The 26,574-nt window shown below is 44.9% G+C and overlaps 1 protein-coding gene across 1 annotated transcript in view; it reads left to right on the plus strand.

Annotated features, from left to right (window-relative positions):
- The first annotated feature begins 4,658 nt into the window (after nucleotides 1-4,658).
- MAN1C1 (mannosidase alpha class 1C member 1) overlaps nucleotides 4,659-26,574 on the plus strand; it is a 150,481-nt gene continuing 128,565 nt past the window's right edge. The window contains exon 1 of the mRNA XM_077337648.1: nucleotides 4,659-7,289. Within this exon, the coding sequence (XP_077193763.1) occupies nucleotides 6,720-7,289 (570 nt within the window). The 5' untranslated portion in view covers nucleotides 4,659-6,719. The remainder of the gene's footprint in view (nucleotides 7,290-26,574) is intronic.

Below are 26,574 nucleotides of genomic sequence, written 5' to 3' on the forward strand. Positions count from 1 at the left end.
ACTGACACTGAAACTGACAAGACTTTTCTTAAATTGACAAGCAGCTGCTAAGCCCCTTTTGCCATACTGTGGCACACTAGGGGATCCTCTGTTGTGTTATCAGCCACTCTGAAAAATGGGAAAGAATCACATGATCTCATAATATGGGGAAACAGGCTGAGTGTACAGAATACATGGTAGAACCCACTGGCACTGGCATTGCAAGCTGTGATTATTGGCAACATGTATGTTTGTGTGCGCACACGCGTGTGTAACTCTACCACACTTTTCACAGGGCTGCAATTTGTATGGGGGTGGAGTCCTCTGGCAGAAGCTCTGGAGAGCTTGTTTGGTTTTGTGCCACTAAATTGAAAAAAAAAAGGGATGGATTGTCTTCAATGCCTCAGTGCAGCTGCATAGTAAGTCTCATTTCCTGCCCTTCCTTGCAAATTTGCATGGTTTTCTCTGTGACTCTCTAATTTGATCCTGCACTCTGCTCATGATCTTGGCAGACTTTTAAAAGTCTGTCCTGTGCGGATTGGCCTTGTTTCCTCCAAATGGGTAGATTCCAAGTGATTCTTAAGTTCAGTGGTTTGTAGAAGGTCCTTGAGTTTCAGCCAACATTTAATGTTAGCCTTCTGGAGACTGCCCAAATGGCCCCCAAAAAACCTTTGTTCACTAAAGCTTTAAAGTGACCAGCAATGTTTTCAAAGCTTTAGGCTTCCGATCCAAGTCCCCCTTACACTCTTTACATCTCATGTCAATTTGATAATTATTTTATTGTTGTTTGGCACTTTACCTCCTTGTCAATTCTTCTTTCATGCTGATAACAGCAGAGGACTAATTCATGTGCAACTCCTTTTAAACATCCCCCATGGCTTTAACTTTTTTAAATTCAGTGATCCATGACGGTAGTCTCCCTGATGGAGCTTTCTCAGTTCCACAGGGCCTGAAAGACATAGCTCTTCTGCAAGGTCTTTGGTTGAGGCCAGTTTGGGTTAGAGCTGGGGCCCTCACTGACTAGCTAGGTCATCAGGCACCCCTGGAATTGCCCACTGAGGTACTTTTTTATCATAGGGTCTGTTCTACTGGAGGGAGGTGGGAATTTTAACCACCTGGGGGAGGGGTTAGGGATGATTGCTTTATGGGGATTTTAATGTTGGGTGGTTATTGTTACCTACCATGAGCCACAATATTGGGAGTAGCAGGATATAAATGGATACATTACTTGCAGATGTAATCTCTGAACCTCTGTCTATTCTTTTTGACACTTCTTGGAGAACAGGTGAAGTGCCAGATAATTGGAGGTGGGTAAATGTTGTCCCCATCTTCAAGAAAGGGGAAAAGGAGGATTCGGGTAACTACCAACCCATCAGCTTGACATCTGTAGCTGGCAAAATTTTGGAACAAATCATCAAACATCTGGTCCTTGAGTAGCTGGAAAAGAGAGCTTTCTAAGACTCAGCACGGGTTTCGCAAGAACAAATCATGTCAGACCAACCTTCTCTCTTTTTTCGAGAAGTGACTGCCTTGCTGGATCAGGGGAATGCTGTGGACGTAGTTTATCTGGATTTCAGTAAAGCTTTTGATAGGGTTCTACATGATATTATTGTTGACAAGTTGGTAAAATGTGGTATGGATCCTAATTCTGTCAGATGGATCGATAACTGATTGACAGATTGTACTTAAAGGGTGCTTGTTAATGGTTCAGCATCCTCTTGGAGAAGAGTGAAACGTGGAGTCCCCCAGGGATCTGTCCAGGGGCCAGTGTTGTTCAACATATTTATAAATGATTTGGATGAGGGATTAGAGGGCATACTTATTAAATTTGCAGACGATACCCAACTGGGAGAGGTAGCAAACAAAACAGAAGATAGAATCAGAATACAGGATGATCTTGATAGGATTGAGAACTGGGATGAACTGAATAAAATGAAATTCAATAGGGACAAATGTAAAGTTCTGCATTTAGGTAGGAAAAACGATACACAACAATATAGGATGGGGGAGACTTGTCTTGGCAGTGGTATGTGCGAAAAGTATCTAGGAGTCTTAGTAGACCATACATTGAACATGAGTCAACAGTGTGACTTGGTGGCTAAAAAGGCAAATGAGATTTTGGGCTGTATCAAGCGGAGAATCATGATGGCACCGTTTTACTCTGCTCTGGTTCAGCCTCACTTGGAGTACTGTGTTCAGTTTTGGGCGCCACAGTTGAAGAGGGATGGAGACAAACTGGAGCGTGTCCAGAGGAAGGGAACAGAAATGGTGAGGAGTTTGGAGACCAAGACGTATGAGGAAAGGTTGGGGGAGCTTGGTCTGGAGAGGAAGCAACTGAGAGAGGATCTGATTACTGTTTTTAACTATTTAAAAGGCTGCCATATAGAGGATGAAATCACGGCTTTTGTCATGAATATACAGGATGGATATAGAGGATGGAGCAGAGTTGTTCTCTCTTGCCCGGAGGGACGGACCAAAACCAGTGGGATGAAATTAATGCAAAAGAAAGTATGTCTAAACATTTGGAAGAAGTTCCTGACAGAGTGGTTTCTCAGTGGAACAGGCTTCCTCGGGAAGTGGTGGCTTCTCTATCTTTGGTAATTTTTAAACAGAGGCTGGATAGATGTCTGATGGGAGAGGCTGATTCTGTGAAGGTTCAAGGGGGTGGCAGGTTACAGTGGATGAGTGATAGGGTTGTGAGTGTCCTGGACTGTACAGGGTGGTTGGACTAGATGACCCATGAGGTCCCTTCCAACTCTATTATTCTATGATTCTAAATAAATGAATATCACTAGACTCATGCCACTTTGAAAAAGTTAAAATTTAAATACAATGGGAAAATGGAGTCTGTCTACTAATGAGGGGGAGGATAGTGGGGTACAGAGTGTGTGAAAAAACCTCAATGTGGGTGGGGAAGCAACTTTTGAGGGGAGAAAAAAGGGCAGGAGAGAAATCTGAGGGAATTTATACCCTTTTGAGTTACCTTCAGTTTGGAAGTGAAACAAGGGAAAATTTGGTACAAAAGTAGTAGTGTTGGTTTTCATACCCCACTTTTCTCTACTGAAGGGATCTTAAAGCTGCTTACAATAATCTTTTCTTCCTTTCCCCTTGACAGACACTCTGTGAGGGAGATGGGGCTGAGAGAGCTCTGAAAGAACTGCGACTCACCCAAGGTCACTGAACTGGCAACCTATAAACACCCCGCCATGATGCCTGAATCCAGCTCAGTTTAGGATCTGCTGCCCAAGGAGCATGTACATTGGACAATAATAATTTGTTCTGAGCTAGGATCCTAAAGCTGCTCTTGGGAATCAGATATTTGACTATTAGGCATGATCCAGGTTTAATGTTCCTACTGTGCAGAGCCAGCAGAAATAGCCCAAAATATTTAGCAGAAAATCTAAGTAATAATCCCTCCCTTTGGGAATGAATATTGCATTCAATTCAGTATTGGACAAGTTGTTTTGTCATTTGAAGTGGGCTGCTATACATATCCTTTGTGGCAGGGGAACATTCAAGGGAAGAATATGTCATACCTGAGACGGCATGGCTAAAAAGACACTAATAGCTACTCAGCACTCCTGCTGACCTGATGATTCCAAAATACACATAGAAGGTGGCCCTTTGGCTGTTCCAGTCCTAAACTAAAAATAAACAGGAATTTTGTGGCCCCTTAAAGACTAACCACATTTTATTCCAGTATAAACTTTTATGGATTAATGGAGGGTGAGCAAGTCTCCCCCCCATGAGAACGATGGGAGTTACATGATGTGTTAAATGCAATGCTATTCATGGTAACAATTCCATGGTTAGTTTGTTGCACAGCTGCCCCTTCTGCAATTACCGTGGAAAGCACTGCATTAGTCATAAGGAGTGGAAGCCCATCAACCTGATGCTAAACTCTTGCATCAGAAAACGATGCACAGGAAGGATCTTCTTCATAGCGGCTGAAGAAATGCGCAGTAGCCCCTAATGGGTTACATTGGGATAAAAGGGTGCTAGCTTGAGGGTGTCTAGCTGGAACGTGATTAATTGTGAAACACTTTCGTACCTCTTTCTGAGTGCTCCGCATCTGGGGCTACTGAACTGTTATGTGGCCTCAATGAGAAAATGTAAATAATTTTGTTGCTATAAAATAAAATTCCCTTGGTCGTCTGAAGATGGAAACCGTTTTGTTAGGACAGAGGCAAAGGCGCTAAAAATGATGCACGCGTTCACTCAACCTGCACGTGTCTGTCTGTCTTCAGACGATATCAAAGCAGCCACTGCGGCCCTGCAATGCTGCGCGAGCACAGCACCCACCTCCTTGCCGGGGACCTCCAAAGCCTTCTCCCCTCTACGATCTCGGGCACCTTCAGCCAATCAGCACAGAGGGGCTTGACACACCAGTGACACGCGATTGGAACAATGCTTTTGTGATAAAACATGCGAGAAGAGGGGGATTCGGGCTTGAGCGACAGCCCGGGAGCTCCAATGAGTCCCCGGCTACCGGACCAATAACAGAAGAGGAGGCGGGGGAGAACCGCACACCCAACGTAGACGACAGCTGCGCGCGCCGCCGAGCATCAGCCGCGGGAAGAAGGCGTGGCCTGGAGGGGAGGGCTGCGTGAACGGGGTGCGGTCTCCAGGCTAGGGGGCGGGGCTTTGCTGGAGCAGGCGGAGCGGTCTGGCGCTGGAGGCTCTGCTGTCGCAGTAAGAGCTGGGCTGCGGAGAGGGTGAGTGGCGTTGCCGCCAGCGCGCCAGGACAGATGCAGCCCGGCAGCAGCTGCTCGTCCTCCTAAGCGCGCTAGCAGGAGGCGGTAATTGCGCTTGATGAGCCTGCTGCACTTAGGTGGTGCCAAGGCGTTAATGGTTTGATGGGCAGCAGCGAGGGATGCTCTGAAGAGGGCCGCCACTCGCGGAGAGTTCGCCTGGCAGCAGCCCTTTCGCCGCCTCATTTAATGGGCACTTAGATCTTCCGGCAGGAAACAGCGCGGCACAGCGATCCCCCCCCCCAAAAATCCACCCCGTTTTTTTCAGAGCACCAAACCATACAGGGAGGGGGCAGAAGGCTGGCAGCGATTTCACTGCCCGAGATCCCAGAAAGGCAAAGAAGCGGCGAGGAAGGAGGGATGGAAACCCAGGATTGGCCGCCCAGCTAAAAGAAAAATAAATAAAAAATGCAATGAATTATTTTGTGTGTATCCCCTTCTGAAGGAGAATAATGAAATCCAGATTATAGCCATAAACCTTCTTGAGAGTTTTGGGTGGTGGTTGTTTTTTTTTTTTTTTTTTAAGAAGCGGCTCCTTTCTACTCAATGATAGGGTTGCGGGGAGGAAGCGGGGGAGAGAGTTGTGAATCGTTTCTCTTCTGGGCAGGAGGGACCCAGAAGGTCCGGCTGAAATTGGTCGAAAAACTGGAGAAAGCCAATTAGGTGACGATCGGAGACGAAACGAAGTACTCTGCGCTGGATTATTTCCTTGCGAGCCGTAGTTGAGTCGGGGCGACTGCTGGGGCGACGTGCCTCGAGACGGCTCTCCGCTGGAGCCTTGTCCCTGTTTCTGCGCGTCTCTCTGCTCCCTCCAATCCCTCTTCTGGCTGCGTGGATCCTCCCCTTCTTGGGAAGTAGGGAGGAGGAGGAGGAGGTGAATGCCCGGCTTCCCCCTAAACAGCCGACCGATTCTTAACAGAAGCACCCGATCCAGGAAGCCCGAAGGATGCGGCTGGCCGAAGACGAGGGCTGATGGCAAGTCAGGGAAGCCAGCGCCCGGGCTGAAGTGGATGGGGGACCGCGAGAGACTGGCGGCGGAGGGCTGAGCGAAGGACCCGCCGAGCCAGGCTGCGTGCAACAGAACCTCGTGCGGAGCGAGTCGCTCCGGTTCTCCCCCTCTCCGGCTGCAGAAATGCTGCATCATGAGCCCATCGCCCATCCGGATCGGCCCCTGAACCAGCCTGGAAACAGCACCCCTGGTGCCTGCTAGCAGCAGCAGAAGGGAAGGAAGCGAGGCGTGGACGAGGTAAAACAAACACGAGCACGCACACACACACAGAAGAAGATCCAGGCCCCTTTCCGCCTGGACCGCGCGGCTGCCTCCCATCCGCTCTCTCGGCACCCCACGAGGCAGCGGCCAGGAAGGGGGAACCCCTCGTCGCGAGCGGGAAGAGGCGGCGGCTGACTCGCTCGCTTGTCGCCGCTGAGCATCTCGCCCGACAACTTCCACTCAACTTCGCGCCCAGCCCCAGGAGCCACCAGGCCGGCTTCTGCTTGGCGGGCTGGAACTCGTCCGAGCAAAGGAGCGGAGGGACCGGCAGGCGAAGGAGCCCACCCCGCGGCAGAGCCATCTGCACGGCCCGTAGCGCGGCTTCCGCTGCCCAGTCTCAGAGACACGTGTCATCTGCTCAGGCCGGGAGAGCCAACAAGGGGAGTAAGTCAAGCGGGGCCAATCCCTGGATTTAATTTTCTGCAACTTTTCCGTGTTGAGAAAAGCCCCCCTCCCCTATCGGCAGCTGCCCCTTGACGTTTTTGCGGCCCTAAAAAAGGACATCTGACCGCCGGGCTCGGAGGGGAAGCGGACGCTTTCGACCGTTCGGCTTTCCCGATAAGACAGCCGCCAGCCCCTCTCCAGTCTCCCCGCGAGCCGCGCTGCGCCTTCCTCCTTCGCGTGGCGCCGGCTTGCATCCCCTCCCCGGGTCCGGTGGCGGCGACGGCTGTGTCGGCGGCGCCTCCCCCCCGGGGTCCGGCCGGCCTTGCGGCGCTCCCATGCTGCTGCTGCTGCGGAAGCTGCCGGGCATGCCGGGCTGGGCGCCGTCGGCGGCGCTGGGTCTGCGGCTGCCGCACAAGTTCGTGGTGCTGCTCTTCCTCTCGGGCCTGCTCACGCTCTGCTTCGGGGCCCTCTTCCTCCTGCCGGACTCGTCCCGCTTCAGGCGCCTCTTCCTGCCCCGCCGCGGAGCAGACCCGGACCTGAGCCGCGCCTCCCCCCCGCCGCCGCCGCCGGGCTCCGACCCCGCCGGCCGCCGCCACGCCGCCCCCAGCCCGCCGCCGCCGCCGCGCCTCCTCGGCGACCCCAAGCCCCCGCCCGCCATGGCAGCCGCCAACGCCAACAACGCCGCCGCCGCCGCCGCCGTCCCCGGGAAGCGAGCGCGCCACCAACGCCGCCCCCAGGGGCCGCCCGGCGCGGGCACCGCCGCCGCCCCTCCCCGCCACACCGGAGCCCCGTTCCGCTTCGACCACCACGCCTTCCGAGAGAGGCTCCGCCACCCGGTGCTGGGCAGGAGGAGAGGCGGCACCGAGGACCCCGAGCTCCGCGCCAGGAGGATGAAGATCAAGGAGGTGAGCCGGAGAGGGAGGGAGGCAGGGGGGACGCCAGCCCTTTCCCGCCTTCGCCGCCGCTCCAGCCCCCTCAGGGGGTCGTTGGAAAGGGGGTGTGCCGGGGACATGAGTCGGGTTATTCAGGTATTATTAATACCCGCAGTAGTAGCCTGCGGGGGGAGGGGGGGTGCTTAGTGGAGTGTTGCTACCGGGAGTGTTGCTGTTGCGTGTTTACATTAGTGTGCATAACTGTTATCTGTTCCACAGGTAGAAATTACTGGTCGCATTAGTGTTAATTAAGGTATTGGGGTAACTTGAGGTAGTTGGCTGCTCCAATTGCTGAGGTAGCGTTTACCTTGCTTGTGTTTATGGTGCTATTGGGGTGCCACTTTTGGGGTGATGTTAGCATTAAATGTGTGGGGGTGACCACTTAAGGGGGTGTTTAATGGCATTGTGGGTGATATTGAGGTTGGGGTGATGCTTGGTTGTGTTTGGGTCCGTATACCTGGTGGAAGAGGGGAGCAAGCATTTCTGCTGTTTTCTCCCCCTCCTCCCAATTGCAAGCCTCCAGATTCCCTCTTGGACTGTTCCTGGGGACCCATGACCTCCAAGAGTGACATGGGGAGGCTCTTACTGGACTACAGAAGGAACTGGAGGTAGGAAGGCCCTGCTACACAAAGTCCGTGATGGTTGGATACGCACTGTCTTGACTAGCCGCATTCAGCATTGGTAGTGATGTTAACCTTGTACATAATGTGCCATGGCTTCTGATAGTCAGCTGAAGAATGCTGATCCCTGCCCTGAGGATCCAAAATTTGACTCTGGGGAGGCTGAGACATGCTGGGCCCAGAGCAGGGCCATGGCAAGACGTTATAAAGAGCCCTGGAGCTACACTAAGTGAGACCATATTAACAATGTTGCTCTTCCCTGATCCATTTCTAGATTGACAGCGCTGTCCCATGAAAAGTTACGCCTGTCTAAACCCCTTGATTTCAGTGTTCTTAGACTTGAGCCACCTTCCGTCGGATTGCACTGCCACACATGTCATTTCAGCAAAGTCCCCTTGTAAAGCCTGGCTAGCTCTTTTCCCTGGCCTAAAAAGCCCCCACTTAGCCCTGCCCTGATATATCTCAAGCAATCGATTTGTAAGGAAAGAGCAGAGGGGTGCTTTTTCACGAGCAACCTGCACATTCCATGGCTGAACCTTGGCAAACTGAAACCAGGCTTCTCTGCTGAGTTTTCATCCTTCATGCCAAGAGAACAGAGAGACTTGTGGCGCCTTAAAAGACTGACATTTGTTGTGGCCAAAGCTGTGGCGGGCTACAGCTTGCTTTTGTAAGTGGCGTGAAGTGTGGCCTCAGTTGGCAGATTCTACATTGGCACAGGGAAGAAGTTTAAGAAGCAGCTGAGGTTGAAAGGCAATGAAATGCAAATGGTATAATCTGACACTTAGTAGATAGAGTGATATACAACGGAGCCTTGTATGGAAATGTCACAAGTCTATACATACCTTTTAACGTTTTGCTGCTTTCTCACTCTAGTGCTTACATTTTAGTTTCCTTGTTCTCTCTTCATGATATAGATAACTGCACTTCGTGTCTCTGACAAAATGGGCTTACACCATGTCTCTGTGTGTTTTGTTGCTGAAAACTAATAGGGCTGCTACTCCTGAATTTTTGTTTATGCCCCCCGTGTCCTTTAATTCTGAATGCATTCACTCAAGAATAATAGTTTATTATAGCTTAGTTCTGTATTTGCAATAGGGTAAATGGAATAGTGATCTTACTTTGTTCAAAAGTGTATGCAGAAATGTATATACAATGATTTTATGTGTTGTTTAGGACCATTATTATTTTATCCAGGTCTAAGTTACAGGCGCGTGAAGTATCCTGATTTTAGCCTTAACCTCTGAAGTGCATCTCTCTTCCTTTCTACACCACTGGGGTTTATTGCAGTGTCATATTTCTGTGGCGGGCATGAGGTTGTTTTTTGTTCAACTTGCACATTTCAATAGAGTGCTAGCTTGAGTGTACCACTTAGTGCTGTATTGCAAACTTCTTATAATGGTAACACAAATGTTGTGTTTTAAGATTGTACTTGCTTCCTTCACCTCCTAATGCATTTTAACTCCCAGTCTGCTCTTTTGTAAGTTATACCTTCGTATGCACCCACCCCATTAGCTCCTTCAAGCTTCAGTTCCTTGCTTCTTATTCTGCTGATTACCTGCTCACCTTTTCCATATTCCCATTTTTCTTTTCACTTGCATTCCTCCACCATTTGGCCATTTTCTTATGTACCTTCCATTTCCTCTCAAAGGATTCTTCTCCATAGCTTCTCGTGGCTTCCCAGTTAGCTTCTTCCAGCTTCCTTGTAGCCAACCCAGCATGTTTACTTGGAAGCCCTCCTAATTTCAGTGGTATTTGCTCCCAGGTAAATTGGCATAAGATTGTGAATGACTCATTTTTCTTTCAGCCTTTCATGCCTCGATTAACCTCACCTTCTCTCCCCACCCTAATTTTGCCATCTTTCAGCCTTTTCATGCCTTGATTAACCTTACCCTCTCTCCCACCCTAATTTTGCCATCTAAAGCTGCACCGTGGCAGATTCTTATATTTCCACAGATGTAAGGTCACAGCTGAGTACACAGGGGCCCAAACACAGACCCCCAATTGTGCATTCCTCTGCAATATTACTTCAAGGAACTGTTTGCAGCAGTGTTGTGCATGTGTATGTGGTTGTGGGGTATATCTGTGAGGAAGCAGGTGCAGATAGCAGATAATATATATGCTGGTGAAGCTATTCCCACACATTAAGGAACACACAGCCATTGTACGTGAGGATGGAGCTGTGTCTAAGGAAATGCAATGTGAGAACAGACACTCATTCTTTCCTGTGTGCTGCTCATCTACCTTTCTCCCCCCCCCCATCACCTCTCATGCTGTATTGATTTCTGCCTCATTCATCTGCCCTTATCGTCTTTCCACAGTGAGTCCCCTCAGTGCTGCTGTTCAGTTTTGTACTCTTCTCAGTCATGGCAGATCTGTGTTTTCTTCTTTTTATTTGTGTACTCCTTTTTATTTGTTCATATTTTCTTCCACTGTGTATAAGCAATTGTTTTTAGAGAAGAGGGTAAGGCAGGGCTGTCACTTGCCTATGGTGAGCTTGCTCCTTCCTTTTATCAATGTATGGGAATCTATAAACCCTGTGTGACCAAAGATCATTAAAAGGACTTGTGTGAATTCCTGGGGTTTTGAAAAAATATTTCTTAAAAAAAACACACAACACACTTGGAGCTTTTCCCCTTCCTTTGTTTATTGATATTGCAGCGTATTGGGATCTCGGAGAAGTAATTTTAGTTCCTTTTCCCTATATTTCACTGGTTTTTCCAATAACCCTGTGCTGCACCTCTTGTTCTCTTCATTCCTCTTTTTGCTGCCCACATAACTTCACCAACACTCCTCTTTAATACTGAATTAGGATTCGTCTTCAGGAGCTGTCCTTTTCCCCAGGCCTTCAAAAGCTCTTGCATGTCTCCAGCGGGTTCTCCCCCCTCCCTGTTTCATTTTTACACAGATCAAATGTGAAAGAATTCTAATAGGCTGTAACAGGGCATAATAATACAATGAAATTGAGCAAAGCGGCTGTCTGGTTGGACATTCAGGGAAAATAGTATGGAAATGGAAATGTCTCATGGGAAGTCGTGAAGATTTGGCCCATAGAACTGCATAAAACCAAACCTGGATTAAAATTGCAGGAATTGATAGGGACCAGAGGGTCACACATTGTCTTCCCGAAAAGCAGTCCATCTTCCTGAAAAAGCAGTTATTACATCAGCTTCCCACAGTTTTCAGAGCCATGACCCACCACTGACTCTAACTAGCCCCATGAGATCCAATTCTAATTTTCTGGTTTTAAAAATATATATATCAGCCTTTTAACTCTCCATTTCTACTTAATTTGACTCTCTCATCCTCCTATTCATTCCTTTCTTCCCACTTTCTGTCTTAATATGAAAAAAAAAAACATTGCGATGCTGCAGCCAATGTTAGAAGTGCAAGCAAATTTTGGGGTCAGAGCCCACCAGATGACTAGATTGCCCATTGTAAACGAGTATAGTGCAGGCACAGAGCATCACAGCCAAATGCCTGTAGAGCACACAGCTTTAGCAAGTGACACAGTCTTCATATTTTGCAAAAGGCAAAAGTTCTCCATCATTGCTAGTCTTTGAGCTCTGACCAGATATTTTCTGGCATGAAGCATGGCAGTTGGCAAGAAGTTCTGCCTGGGGCAAAACCCATCTATCTTGTCTCCCTAGGAAAAAACTTCATGTTAGCTTACATTTACTCCCCTCTGGTATGGCAGTCCCTAATTCCTAGTCCTATAGGTAACATAGTGGGAGAGAACTCTGGGGGACCCTAATAGGATCACTTCTGCTAGGGGTCCATGATTTGACAAGACAGAGAGGGCCCCATACTTTGAAACAATTATTCAGGCTCCATTAAGGGCATGAGACCCTGAGCCATGAGTCTTGTTCCAAAGGGTTAAACTAGGTCAGATTCATGATTTATGATCTCTTGCCACAGTGGCTAGCCTTCTCAGAGCAAATCTCAGGATGGCAATATTTTATTTATTCATACAATTTATGTACTGCCCCTCCCTGTGACATCTCGGGGCAATGTACATAGAGCCAGTGGGGAATGGGAGAGGTGTACTGAAACATTTGGAACAGTATGAATGAGCCAGCTTGGTGTAGTGGTTAGGAGTGCGGACTTTTAATCTGGCCAGCCGGGTTTGATTCCCCACTCCTCCTAGTCCACATGCAGCCAGCTGGGTGACCTTGGGCTCGCCACAGCACTGATAAAGCTGTTCTGACCGAGCAGTAATATCAGGGCTCTCTCAGCCTCACCCACCTCACAGGGTGTCTGTTGTGGGGAGAGGAAAGGGAAGGTGATTTGTAAGCCGCTTTGAGACTCCTTTGGGTAGAGAAAAGCGGTATATAAGAACCAACTCTTCTTCTTCAAAGAGCTAACAGTTACCACAAGAACAAAATTTGGGTAATCACGTCAAGGCTGCCTGACAAGGAACCAGGCTGTAGGGTGGTCCCAATCATTGGCCCCATCTGAAAGCCTGGCAGAAGTACTCCATTTTGCAGGCCCTATAGAACTGCTTGAGTTCCAATAGGGCCCTGATTTTGTTGGGGAGCTCATTCCACCAGGTTGGGGCTCTGGCTGAGGCCAGGAAGATTTCTTTGCGGCCAGGGGTCACCAGAATAGATGCTCCTTCATAAAGTATGTAGACCTAATGAAGCAAGTATCAATTTCCCAAGTTAGTTCTTGCTTATATAAGGCTGAACAGAGAGGAAAAATCGTAAGCCAAATGCATTTTAATAACTGAGGGCAGCAAATACCATGGTGACAACCCAGCTTTTTATAATATATGCTTTAAAAAATAGTCTTTCTGATTCTTTGAACATTTTCTTCCTGGCAAGTCAAACCATGCCAACAAAAAGCTCTGGCCATGAAATACGATGCAGCCAGGGTGCTTGCTAGCCTTATGATCCCAGATGTGGTTGAGAGAGGCTGTGTTTGCCCCACTGACAGCAGCAGGTGGGATGTGACCCCCTCCCCATATGTACACACACCTCAAATGCCTGGTTTCCTTTGGGAGGAGAAGTAGTTAGTCCTTGTTATGTTGCAGGCTTCCCATGAATACGCTATGCTGGATGAAAATTACTCTGGACAGAACGAAAAGTGTTTCCAAGTTAGATTCAGGTGGGTAGTTGTGTTGTTCTGAAGTAGCAGGAAAAAGTTTGAGTCCAGCAGCATTTTTAAGACCAACTAAGATATATTAAAGGTTATAGGCTTTCCTATGCAAGCACACTTCTTCAGATTCAATGGAACAGAATTGCCTCAACCAGTACATATACAAAGGGGGGTAGGGTTAGTCCTGGCAACTAACAACCCCCCTTCATATATATAATGGTTGAGGCAATTCTGCTTCATTGTATCTTCTGCAGGAAAGCTTATACCTTGAATACATCTTGGTGGGTCTTAAAGGTGCCGCTGGACTCAAAGTCTTATCTCCAAGTTAGTCGGACAAGCTTGGCAGTGGTGAGTGAGTCTGTTTTCTCCACTTGGTTAGGGCAGCTTTTAAAGTGGAGCCATGTCCAACACTGTGCTTTCTCCCAGATATTCAGAGCAGCTTAATCAAGACTGCAAAAACAAACAAAACACTTAAGCAGATTTAGAGGGGTTTAAAGGAAGAACTTTTGTCTTTTGCCTCTGCCCCTACATTTCAAGAGCCTCTTGTGACGCAGAGTGATAAGGCAGCTGTCTGAAAGCTTTGCCCATGAGGCTGGGAGTTCAATCCCAGCAGCCGGCTCAAGGTTGACTCAGCCTTCCATCCTTCCGAGGTCGGTAAAATGAGTACCCAGCTTGCTGGGGGGTAAACGGTCATGACTGGGGAAGGCACTGGCAAACCACCCCGTATTGAGTCTGCCAAGAAAACGCTGGAGGGCGTCACCCCAAGGGTCAGACATGACCCAGTGCTTGCACAGGGGATACCTTTTTACTACATTTCAAGGGCTTTCTTACTTCAAAACTACACCATAGGAGACAGTGTAACAGTAGTAGAGAAACAGATTTTTCTCTCTTATTTAGTGGGATTTACAGTGCAACCCTAAACAGAATTGTGTCCTTCTAAGCCGATTGAAATCGATGAGTTTAAAAGGGGATAGTTCTGTTTAGTTTTCTTGTGGATTTGTATTTATGGAGAAGCTGCAACTGGGAAATGTGTTTTCATGAAGCTCTTTGCTTGCTTTAGTGTTTTACTGAAGTCGAAAAGGATCTGGAGAAGTAGCATGTTGCAGCTAACGCAAAGTGAGATAAAATCATTCTAATCTGCTGCTGGAAAAGCTAGCATTGCTTCCCTCTGCAGATGATTCCAGAATTTAAAAACGGTGATCCAGAATTTATTGTGGAGATGAGAGATCATCATAGTATCTAACACAGAAGAGAGAAAACACATTGTTTTTGACTGGATTTTTGGAATAGAATAAAAATGAGATAGTAAAGAGTCTGTTGCAAGTGGAAGTCTGTTTATTTTAAGCCCCCTCCCCCCCAAATCCCTCCTGGGAGAGCCAGCTTGGTGTAATGGTTAAGAGTGGCAGCCTCTAACCCGCTCCTCCACATGGGGCCTGCTGGGTGACCTCGAGGCAGTCACAGTCCTGGTAGAGCTGTTCTCACAGTCGTTCTGTCAGAGCTCTCTCAGTCCCTTCTACCTTACAGGGTGTCTGTTGTGGGGAGAGGAAGGGATTACTTTGAGACTCCATTGGGTAGTGAAAAGTGGGGCATACAAACCAATTTTTCTTCCTTGGTTCATCTAAACTTGGGGCCAAGGAAATACCTCGACATGATCAGAAGCCACCATGCAACTCGTCCTCCATCTGAACCATCTGAACGAGGTGGGATGGGATAGATTATTTGTGTTTTGACTACTTGCTTGTTTTATTGTAAATTGGGGTTTTATTGTATTTTAATAATGTTTTATTCTGTGAACTGCTGTGGGTTCCTAGGAAATGCGGCGGTATATAAATCAAAATAGTAAATAAATAATAAATAAACAAACTGTTTGGGCAGCATTTAGAAGACTTGCATTTTGTGGAAAGTTGTTGTTTTAGTCTGTTTCAGATTGTTACAGCTATATTTGATTGGGATGGGAGTATAAGTAGAAGCAAATCTGATGTTACGTGTCATCTGAATCTGGACTAACGTGACACTTGTAACACAATCCTTATCTCAGTGGCACATTTATTTAATATATATATATCGGTTGTATCCAAGCAGGTGTGACAGATCTCCCTATGCAACTGATATTTTAAAATCATTTTTTAGTGTTTATATTGAGGCATTCTAGGTCAACCCCCCCCCCCCAAAAAAAAAGATAATGGAATTTTCTATTTGAAATAATAAAATATCAAAAATTTCAATTCTGATTTTTTGAAAAAACAAGCCAGCAATTTATGTAGTTGTTTACTTGGTTTATAGTCTGCCTTTCTTGTGGAGGATCATGCTGGGTTAAAACAATTTGTCTTAATAGGAATAGAAGACCTTCTTCCATGTTAATAAAATAAATGTGTAAGTAAGTCTGGACAGCCACTCTAAGGCCAGTTTCCTTAGAACTGAGAGCCTTACGTCAGAAGGCTGGGATAAAGGGAGCAGACTGTCCTTTGCATGTCACCGTACATCAGGGGCTATATGCATAACAGAAAAAAAAGATCTTGAATTCTTAACACTGAGCCAGTTTTGGAGATAACCCATATTCAAGTTCCATCTAAATACATCTGTTGTTGATGTTAAAATCACTAAGTCTTTAAGGTATGAAGTGCATGTAACTTTAAATATACTTTCCCTGTCTTTTTCAAGGGGTTGAAACAGAAGGCAAGGGAGTTATCTGTGAAAAACAGGAAGAGAGTGTAGTTTTAAAAAAATAGTTTGGCTTTCAGCATTTGTAAAGAGGGAAAAAAGGAAATGTGTCAAAGGTTAGTGAAAAGTTTATAGAAGAGAGGAGGAAGTAGCGGAGGTCTGTCAGTGTTTACGTTAAATAGCACCTTTTCATTAATGCATGTCATGCAGCTTCAGGGAATTGGCAAGAGGCTGCTGGTTGTTGGGACGACTGGTTGAACTTCTGTGTGAGTTGTTTGTCCAGTCACAGAAGTATGAAAATGGTTTCTTCAGCAGTTATTACGCAATGAGTCGGCATGGTTTTGTGAAATGTCAAAATAGTCCTTGTAGCAGAGTATAGTGAGAGGAACTGATTAGTCCAGCATATTCTTTCCTTGAATGACGATAAAGGCTGATTGACACATCCTTTTTTTACAGTCTTACAATGGCTTTACACCTACAGTTAGAAGCTGAATTTTAACTCCTTCATACTCCCTTGATATTGGGAAGATGGACTGTTCATTTAAGATTCAGAGCTTGATAGCCCAGGTCGTTGTTTAGAGAAGAACCTTGTACATATGTAAATGCCATGAAGTCTCAGCTGACTTATGGTGACCATGCTGAAGGGATTTCAAGGCAAGTGACAAGCAGAGGTGGTTGGCCATTACCTTCCTGTGCTGAACTGTCTTTCTTGATCTCCCTTCCAAATATTGACCCTGCTGGACTTCCAAGTTCTGATGAGATTGGGCTATAATGCACCACCTTCCTCCCACAACCTAAAGTACAGGGAACTGCACTTCATCAGTCAAAAATGATTGGGATTGTTAAAGGTTCCCTTCTCTTGCCATGTGAGTTGGGAGTCTTTGATTTTGCCAGGGGCAATTGACTATATTTGAACCTCTCTAGCCCTTGACTGTGAGGCACGTGTGAGATTCAGCTGTGGTCGTATCAAAGTAATTAAACATTCTCTGAACAATATTTGAGTCCAATGATGCATTAAAGATCAACCAAGTTTTATTAAAGGTGTGAGCTTTCATGTGCATGTACAGTTATCCAGACAATGAAATGGAAATCACCAGACAAGCTTGAATAGAGACAGATGGAGCTAGTAATAGATCTCTTTTAATTACTCTGTTCTACAACTGGGAATACATCTGCTGTTAATCACTAATTGGGACAGTTGTATTCCCTCCACTATGTTTTTCGGACTGGAGTTGAACCCAAAGGACTGTAATCTTATAAACTCAGTTTGTTAATCTAGCAAGGCCCTTGAATCTGCTAAACATCTTCCTTATACTGTATATTTGTTGGATATTTTCATTATGCTGTTTACTAATTTACTGCTAATTTACCTTTTATATATATAGTCTGGTGATTTCCATTTCATCGTCCGAAGAAGTGTGCATGTATATGAAAGCTTACATCTTGAAAAAAACTTTGTTGTTCTTAAAGGTGCCATTGGACTCGGATTTTGTTGTGCTACTTCAGAGCTACTTCAGAGCTAACCACCTGAATCTATAAATATTCTCTGTTACTCTTTTCCAACCTTAAAGGTACCCTCTTCCTATATCTTCTTTCCATAATGCCCTTTTCCTTTCCAGGAAAGTCCATAGGCTGGCAAACAGGATCAATTTGTGGGGTGCACTGATTCGGTTTCCTGGAGACAAGTTGAGGCAGAATTGTTTTCTGGCACTTTGGTTTGAAATACAAAATTCTTTTATTTTGTCATAGTGTCACTGTAAGACAGATGGGTTGTTGTGATAACCTGTTTTGACTGTTTTGATGTTATTGTATTTCAAATTTGATTGTATTATAGGATGCTTTGACAGTTCTGCTAAGAAGTATGATAGAAATTTTAACAAATAAATCCTTAACTTACAGGCACCTTTCTTATTCAGCTTATGGCCTTGGGTCTTAACTACAGCCAACGTCATCCAGAGCTGTCCCTGTGAGGCTAAAGTTTTCTTCCTTACAGGACTGGATAACAATCTTATAGCATGGTTGAAATGATTACTAGTGATAAAGTATTTAAAATCATCGAGCTCTGAAAGATCTGTACAAATGTTTTTTCTTTGGCATTCAGATGACAAGTTAAAATGATAGTGCTCCAAAGAGTCTGCATGCAAATTCATTGAACCTTAAATGGTATCACAGATGTTCCGTTTTTTGAGTATTTTGGCTGTTCTTGCTTGATTCTGTTTGTAATCTGTGTTTATATTGCTTTTTAATACGTTAAATGACTGCGATCCAGCCTTGTTGCTCCATATGAATCAAAAGGCAAAATGTAAATAAACAACTAAGCCACCATATGAGGTGAGAGTTACAGTAAAATCCATTTAGCAGCATGTCTGATGTGGGGGGTTTGTTTTTTTTAACAGCCCCTCCCCAAAACATATGCAAGGTAATTCATTTCTTGACTTTGCCTGGGGAAACTAGCAGTCATATAATTGATCAGTAGTGTATAGTTTCAGGGAAAATCTAATTTTTAAGAAGTGCCAAATACTAGTGATTAACATTCGGCAACTACTGCCTGCGTGTGACTGTAAAAATTACACAGTTGGGATTCTGTATTTATGTTCCCAATGAATTTTTTCAGATCAGACTCGCTTGAGTTGTGAGTCAACATGATTGGCTTTTCCCCTCCTCCTGGCTGCCACCTCTGGAAAATAATAACCAGGGATCTGGAAAAATCAAGCTGTACTCTTCCTGTCATCATAAGCAGTAATAAAGTTTTTTGCAGTTGGAATTGAGCTGATCGTTTTGCTGGGAACAGATGAAGCAGACTAACACATTGTCTTGGCAGAATTTTCAGTGCTGAGTGCAGGGTCTCCGGGAGAAAGAATGACCATTAGAAAGACTTCAATGGACCATATGACCTGTGGTCATTAGGATTGCATTAGTGAATAACAATAACTGGAAATAGCTTTTCCCCCCTCTGTGTCCCTTCTCATCACATCTTCACCCCATGTGATGGCTACCATTCTTCATCTTGTTATGGAGCACGGTGACACTGCTATTAAGTTTCATTGAACATTTAGAAAATTAAAATAAAACTCTCTACGTATTCCTTTTTTGTGGGGATCTATTGTGGTTCAAGCATTCAGTAACAGGAACATTCCTGTTCCAAGCTAACTAAGTCACCTAAGTGTGAATTAATGCAAGCGTCCAAATTAATCCAAGCAGACAAATAGCACAATTCCCCCCCCAGTGTATAACAATTATATTTCCTTTTTCAGTTCTTGAGTGGGCGGGGAAAGGAAAGTGTTAAATATTTGGAAATCTAATACATTTTACCTTGTGATGTTCTCTAGAAGCTGAATGGGAAAAAAAAGAGATTATACTGCAGACACAGTTTTTTCTCACCCTGCCTCCTCCCTCCACATTAGCAATCTCTGGTCTGGTGCATTCATGCCAACACAGTTTTAGAATTCACCTGTCTGACACTGCATAGTCTCTTTTGGTGTAGGGAGTGGTTGGATACTGGAGCATATGAGTAATAGAGCTAAAAATGTATTTGCACTTTTCATCTGCATGCTGGATTGTGAATGTATATGCAGATTTTCTTTATTGTGTTTCGTTTTTTAAACATGTAATGGAGATAGCTTTTAAACGTGTTGCAGTCTGTGAGATGCTACTGGGACAGCAGCATCTTCCATTGGAACGTATGCCTGTCTTTTGGGGACATTTGACTTGTTGACAAACATTTGTTCTTGGATACTCTTTATTTGTTTTTAGTGTTGATTTGTAGTCATCTGTTTATGCGAGACAATGTACTATTCATATATATGCCAAGCTGTTGGGGTATGGATCTCTCCTGAGGGATTACTGGTAATGACTGAATGTAAGCTCCGACTGTGATTAAGTGGGTTTCTGGGGCACACATCAGCCTGTTGTGCACAAAGGGCTACGTAACAGCGGAAGCCATGCAACAAACCCATGGGAACAAACAGTGTTGACCCAAACCTTTGATCTTCCATTTAGCTTCCATGGTTAGTGGTAGACCTCTCCTGTCCTCCACACAGTTAGGTACAGATATGCCTGTTGGGTTTTTAGGCTGCTTTGTCTGCAGAGAATTGCTGGACAAAATAATGGGAGAGAGCTTAATATAAAGTTGGTATGTCCTTGTAACTGCTGGTAGTTTTTTTTTTATGAAATGGAGTCTCTTGTTTCCTTCTGTATCACAGAAAAGCGCTTCTATTGAAGTTTTTCCATAATAACCACGGTTATTTAAGCTTGATTAATCACAAGCTTAAAAGGCAGATAATTTGTCAGCCAAAAACTCTTTAATTGGCTGACAGCTCTAATATGTATGCGTCATACGTTTAATGTTTTGATTAGAGAGAATTCCAGAGCTGCAGAGACCCATGTGTGCATAGCGACTTCCTGTGTGACTGGTTTGGGAATCAATATCTGGGGGGAAAGCCTCTGTTCGTGCTCCACTGGGCTTGTTAGACTTCCAGGCTTTCTCTAATTTCTCATGGCTACGGCAGATAGTTTCTCTTCATACCTTATTGGTTCTAAGTATTATGCATGCCAGCTTGAAAGGCGCTCCTTGATGCAGGGTGTTCATGGGTACTGGCTGCCTCTCAGCAGAACTTCTGTTGTAGCAGCCCCATATTTTCTAGATGTTCTACACATGTTTTAATTTCTTAGGTCACTGAGCCATCAGTATCATCCTCATTAATACTCTGTCATAAGAGCAAAGTGGGTTATGGGTGCTGATTGTGAAGGGGGGGGGGAGCTAATACAAGAATAATGGACTCACTGAAATGGCCTGTAGAGGAATGTGCATGTTCCAGGGGCCATGGTATGTTGAAGGCTAAACAGGGAGGTGAGGAACTTGGCCTGCTCTGAGAACGTATGAAAGGGGGAATTGGAGAGTGGGGCTGAAACTTTCCAGTATTTAGTTCCTGCCACCATCCTAACTGCAGTGCCTCTTAGGTTTGTTCCATTTATTAGCAAAAATGGTGAATATCCTAGCAATAGAAACCTCACTGGGGCCTCAAACATTGAGAGAAACATTGCAGATGTGACAAAAAATATTAGCTAGGTGATATGTCTCACTGACCCTCAAACGCAGGGGTAGTCAAACTGCAGCCCTCCAGATGTCCATGGACTACAATTCCCAGGAGCCCCTGCCAGCATTCGCTGGCAGGGGCTCCTGGGAATTGTAGTCCATGGACATCTGGAGGGCCGAGTTTGACTACCCCTGCTCAAACGGCCTGATGGGGATTGAGCATGCATGAAAAGTTGGAGGTAGTTTAGTGTTAGTGAAAGGGGTGAGGGAAGAAAGAAAATGGTGAGAAGAGTGAGAATTGGTTTGTTCAAGTCCTCCTTAATGCTGTCCCTGAGGTGGAAATCTGGGTTAGGGGGAGACTTTTCCTATCAGTTAATCCCTTTTCTCTCTCATTTGGGAAACCCTTCCAAGGCTGTCAAGAAACCCCAGGGTCCTCCGTTTCACGTTTTCCATCTAACTAGGGAGTTTCTTTTTTGGGCCAAGCAGAAGGTGATGTGGAAACTGAAAATCCCCCCCCCTCAGCTCTAAAACAATGACACGAGTAGCAGCGCATACCGCATGCAAAAGGCTTAGTGAAAATAGTGCCCGAAATGCACCTGTGCTGTCCACCTTGATATGAGACTGACAGAATATGCAAAACCAAAAAGGGAACCGAAACCCAACCTGAACAGAAGTCAGGAACCCAAAAGTTGAGCTGCAAAACAATATTAAAAGCTCATTATTACAAATATTAAACAAAGTGCACCGATAATCTATTAAAAACAAAGTAAAAACAACACATATCTAACTGCACATGACAGAATAGACCAAATGTGTTTCGACCCACAGGGGTCTTCCTCAGTAGTCAATATATTGTGTGAGATGCTCTCTTGTATAAGGTCAAAATCTAAAGGCTTGCTGAGTGACAATGAAAAATCTGTTCAGTGTAGCTCTAACTAGTATTTCTAAAGTATCTGGTTTGGAGCCCACCTTCTAAAATATGTATCATCTGAGGCGACCACTCTCAGCTTTTGCCTAACTCTACATCAAGAGTGCATTTCCATGAGTGTTAGAAAAAGGTACACCAAACAGATTGTTGTTTTGCAGCTCAACCTTTGGGTTCCAGATGGGCAGAATAGCCAAAAGGGGACACTCCTCTTCCTCCCCCACCCGATCTGTGGAGCCTCCAACTTGCATAATGGAATATGCTGTTTGGGAACTCAGGACAGTTATGTTTTGGCATGAGCTCATATTCATCCATTTCGAACAGTGAAAAGCATTGTAATCTGGCACTTGATCATCCAGAGTGATCTCTTAACAGAGTGATGTCTTAACAAACATCACCTGAGGGCAAGATCTTCTTCCTCAGCCACAATACACCTGCATATCTGGGCACGTGCGCTTGCTTGACTCCCACCTCTCCAGCCAGCCAAGGGATGCCTACAGCCATTTCTGGGCTTCTGACAGCTAGCACTGACAACTTCCTTGTAGGCCTCCTTCCTTCTCAGCTATCCCTGCCAGAAGACTCCCAACCTTGCTGACCTGTCTGCTGTGAAGGACTGCTCTGTGGCTTGGCAGGAAGGGTTCTGCTAGGCGAGGGGGCGTTTACCTAGGCCAGCCTTTTTCAACTTTCTGACCATGGAAGAACCCTGGAAGTGGTGACATGCCCCTTAGAGAAGTGGGTGTGGGAGTAAGATGTGCGAGCCAGTCAACCAATTGATCATTTATCGTTTCCGTTATGGAGAAGAGACTGGACCTGTAGAGCAGCAGGGAAAGTGGGCTCCAGTGATGTCTAGTGATGTCAGCAACCATCTGAATTCCTGGGAAAGGCCGCATAACCTCTGGGGAGCTCTCATGTAATCCCAGGGTTCCCTGGAGCCATGATCGGGAAGCCCTGCCCTAGGCATTCCATTGGGGGGGTGAGCTTTGGTCACTGCAGTTTCCTCAAGTTAAGGGGGCAGGCAAAACAATACACTTGAGTACATGGCATATTGGATTGACAGATGTCTGTTTCTTGTGAGTCCGGGATAACAAAGCTTTCTACTTCCTGTTTTTCTTTTAAAAATAAAAGTTTCTGCATTATTTGTTTTTTCCCTTTGGGAATGTTTGAATGTACCCTCATTGTCCCTGTGTTGCCCCTGAGTGGGATCTGACAGTCTATTGTTGGGGGTTAGTGAGCAAGCCTTTGAATATGGTCTCCGTTTCATTTCATATGAGTGAATATTTTTGCTAGCTTTACTGTTAAAAGAGTTTAATATCACAATTTATGCCATTGAGAGCCTGTTGTTGTTGGGTAATGCAGAAGTACCACTTTTGAGTCTCATTACTGTTTATTTGGAGTGAGAACAGTGGGTGGCTTCCCTTGTTATAATACTACAGAGTTCCATTTCAGAGGAAGCTCATTATAAGTTTCTTTATCAATGACAGGAACAGTTGACAGTATTGGTCAGATCTGCAGGGGAAAAAATTGATTTATTTTGTGGCAGACTCAAATGAGGACTAGTTGCAGCTAAATCCCATCATGCAGTTTGACTACAGATTTACCAGTAACTAAAAAAGGTTAATAGCAAGGGAAATGTCTAAGGCCTACTCTTTTTATGTGCCCTTTATAATAACTTAGGAATTTGTATTATCTGTGAGGCTTGTTGTTTTAACTGTAGTTTGTAATCCATTTACTGATTGACTGAGCTTTGTGAATCAGAGCTCACTATTTGAAATATATGGAAAGCAAATTGTTTTGGGAATACTTCTAGGGAAAACTACTGGAAGGTCATTCTCTTGGCTGGTGGACATATGAGATGAGACCTTGAGTCTGTGCATAACTCTGGAATCAGAGGTTCTTCAGGTAATAATCCCTCTTACCCTCTATTTGAAGTTACGTAGGAAGGGATTACCCTTGTACAGTTTGTCTTATCTAGAAGATACCTGTGGTGTATGGCCCCAACTTCTTGGTCTTTCTCTTGGTTTACTCTCATGTCACTGTGTATTTATAATTAAAACAAACAAATATTGCTAGCTGTGTGGAATGTCTTGTTTGTTCCTGATTGAACAAGAAATGTGCCTTAAATGTGCAAAGGAGAAGAGAATTAAGCTGCTCTAATAATAAAGTAAGTTGTTTATCTCCTTAATAAAACTATGTAAAGAGAGAGTCCTTGCAGTCTGATTAACTTCTTCATCTGAAAGCAAAAGGGAGGAAGTGAGGTCAGAGGATCAGGAAGTGTTCAGTTGAACCAAACAGGACATAGGAAGAGATTATTTGAAAAATAGCTGGGATTTCCTATTTAAACATGCTAACGACACATCTCTAATGCCCCTTGTAGGATATTCTTAATATGCTGTTTAATCATGCACACTACAGATCTTCAGTATTCCAACAGAATAGAGTTCCTGATTATCCCCCCACACACACACACACACAAAATTCACAGCAGTTTTTCATTCTTTATCCATTGAGTGAAAGAAGCGAGTCAGATTGAAGTGAGGCGAGAGAGTGCTATTGGCCTTTAATTATACTAGAAGTGGGGAAGTAATTAGGGGAGGCTTTAACTAGTCTTCTTGGGCGTTTGATCACAGAGTACAGGAAAGATGGCAGGATGAACTGGGACAGGACTTCAGTCTCTTATGGAAACACCTGGTGTCCGGTGTGTCTCTAGAGAATCTCAGCTTCTGACAACTCCAGATGTTTTCATTTCCTTTTGAAGTTTCTGGTTTCATTGATAGCATGACTTCTCCTTTGTAACTGAAACCATGCCACTAGCATTCTTGAGTATGAGAGCCTTTAAAAACAAAGTGATTCTTGTTATACCTGGGTTCCTGGGTGTTTGCTGGCCTTCAAGAACCTCTCTGTGTTCACTGGAAAAAAATTTAAGAATTAATGCTATCCTGTGATTTCAGACACCATCAGGGTAAACTCTGTATTAACCAAAGTTGGTGCCGGGGAACAAACGTCTAGTTTGTCTCTTACCCTATTTCCACAGTTTGGATGGGTCCATTTTCCCCACCGTATTGGATGCTAAATTTAGAATCTGAAATTGCACCTGACATTCTACATCTATGGTTTTCTTACAACACAGCTCATGACTCAATGTGACACATGTGTTTTGCATTGCCTTTGGAAGAGTGGGCAGTGCCACCTCATGTCAAGCCCATCTCCTTTTTTTGAATTTGCTTTAGCTAGCACATGCACAATAACACTGTCATGTAGTAATGCAATTAAAATGTCCGCCACAAAAATCCAGCATATGGGTGCTTGCGGGTTGCAAGTCTCTATGCTTGAAGTGCAATTTTATGTCCAAGTTGCTTTTTACTCCCTTCTTGCAAGAGCCCAGACTTATTGCAACCCCCCCCCATCCCCTAAATTCTGAGTGCTGCACACGAATTACACAACCAAGGGGGTGTGGGTCTTGGGATGATGTGGTTCTCTGGTCTGTACTCGGTCACCATGTATGCAAGAAGACAAAACATGCTGGCTTAGCATCTTCTCTCTCTGCTTCCATTTCAGACTTGTGCTTTGCTCACTTCCCATATAATAGCCTAATTCAGTTCCGGAGTATTGTTGAGGCAAAAACATTCTTTGAGGTCCTCTTGGCATTGTTTCAGCATTTCCGGATTTTCCAGGACATTTTCATTGAGTCTCCATCTTCTCGTTCACAGTATCATTTGCCAAGGAAAATGGAAAACTACAACTTTGGTTACATCACTTAAAACACCATGGAGGTGGCAGTGAGTGTAGTGGAAAAACAAAGTGCCCAGTTGCACCTTAAATCTTGAATGTGCATTTAGATTAGTCAAACTGCAGCCCTTCAGATGTCCATGGACTACAATTCCCATTTGCTGGCAGGGGCTCATGGGAATTGTAGTCCATGGACATCTGGAGGCCTACAGTTTGGCTACCCCTGATTTAGATGGTGGAAGGGGAAAACAATTAGGGGAGGAAATGTAGAGTCTTAGTTCTCAGCAGCCTTACAACACTGAATAACTGCTGACACAGACTCCCTCTTGAAGGAAAATTTCTCCTCAAATCAATAGGGAAGAAAGATCGAGCAGAAAACAAAGCTATGTAGCATAACATTCTGGAATGTTCCCTAAAAGTGGCCAAATCCAAGGTTTCTCATTGGATGACCACGAATTGCCTTCCCTGGGGAAGGGTGTTACATATTTTGAAGATTCACAAACTGCAGGGTGAACAGGGATTGCATTCAAATCTACTCAGTAAGAGCCAGCATTTTCTGTAGATGTTTTGTTATTTCTCTGGTCTTTAAGGCTGCTGAAAAATGATTGTACTTGATTGCGGAAAAGGTCTTATGGTCTGTTTTGGTGTTCCTCAGAAATAATAAGTGAAAATAAAGGGACAGGCTGCTCTCCTACCAGCGTTCCAGGGAGTTTTCCTGATGAAAAGGTTGTAAGGCTATGCCTTTGGGTGTTGAGATGTATTTTTCCCCATTTTTGTTTTGATGGGTCTGAAGTGCTGGAATTTTTTTAAAGGTTTTATTTTATCCCATTGGAATTGATTAAACATTTGATGAGGTGACTTTAAAATTAGCTTTGCAAACAAGTCAGCTAAATGTTCTAGACCTCAACGTTTTAGTAGGCTTTGTGCCTGTACTTATCAGCATTTGTTGTTTGGGGCAAAGAAAAAGAGAAGAACATTTTTCCTAAGTTGTCCTATCTGGCTGTATTGTACTAACAATATACCGCTCTGAGATTAATGTGAGATGATCATGCCACTCGCAAGGGACTCATGGCAATGTACTACAATTGCTTGATGTGCTATTACTAAGTTTGGGCGCATGATTCTTGGACAGTTTTTGATGCTTTCTGTAATGTTGTTTTCTTTAGAGATCCAAACTATGTTTAGATATAAAGATTT

Source organism: Paroedura picta, chromosome 5, assembly GCF_049243985.1.
Source record: "Paroedura picta isolate Pp20150507F chromosome 5, Ppicta_v3.0, whole genome shotgun sequence".
Lineage (NCBI taxonomy): Eukaryota > Metazoa > Chordata > Lepidosauria > Squamata > Gekkonidae > Paroedura > Paroedura picta.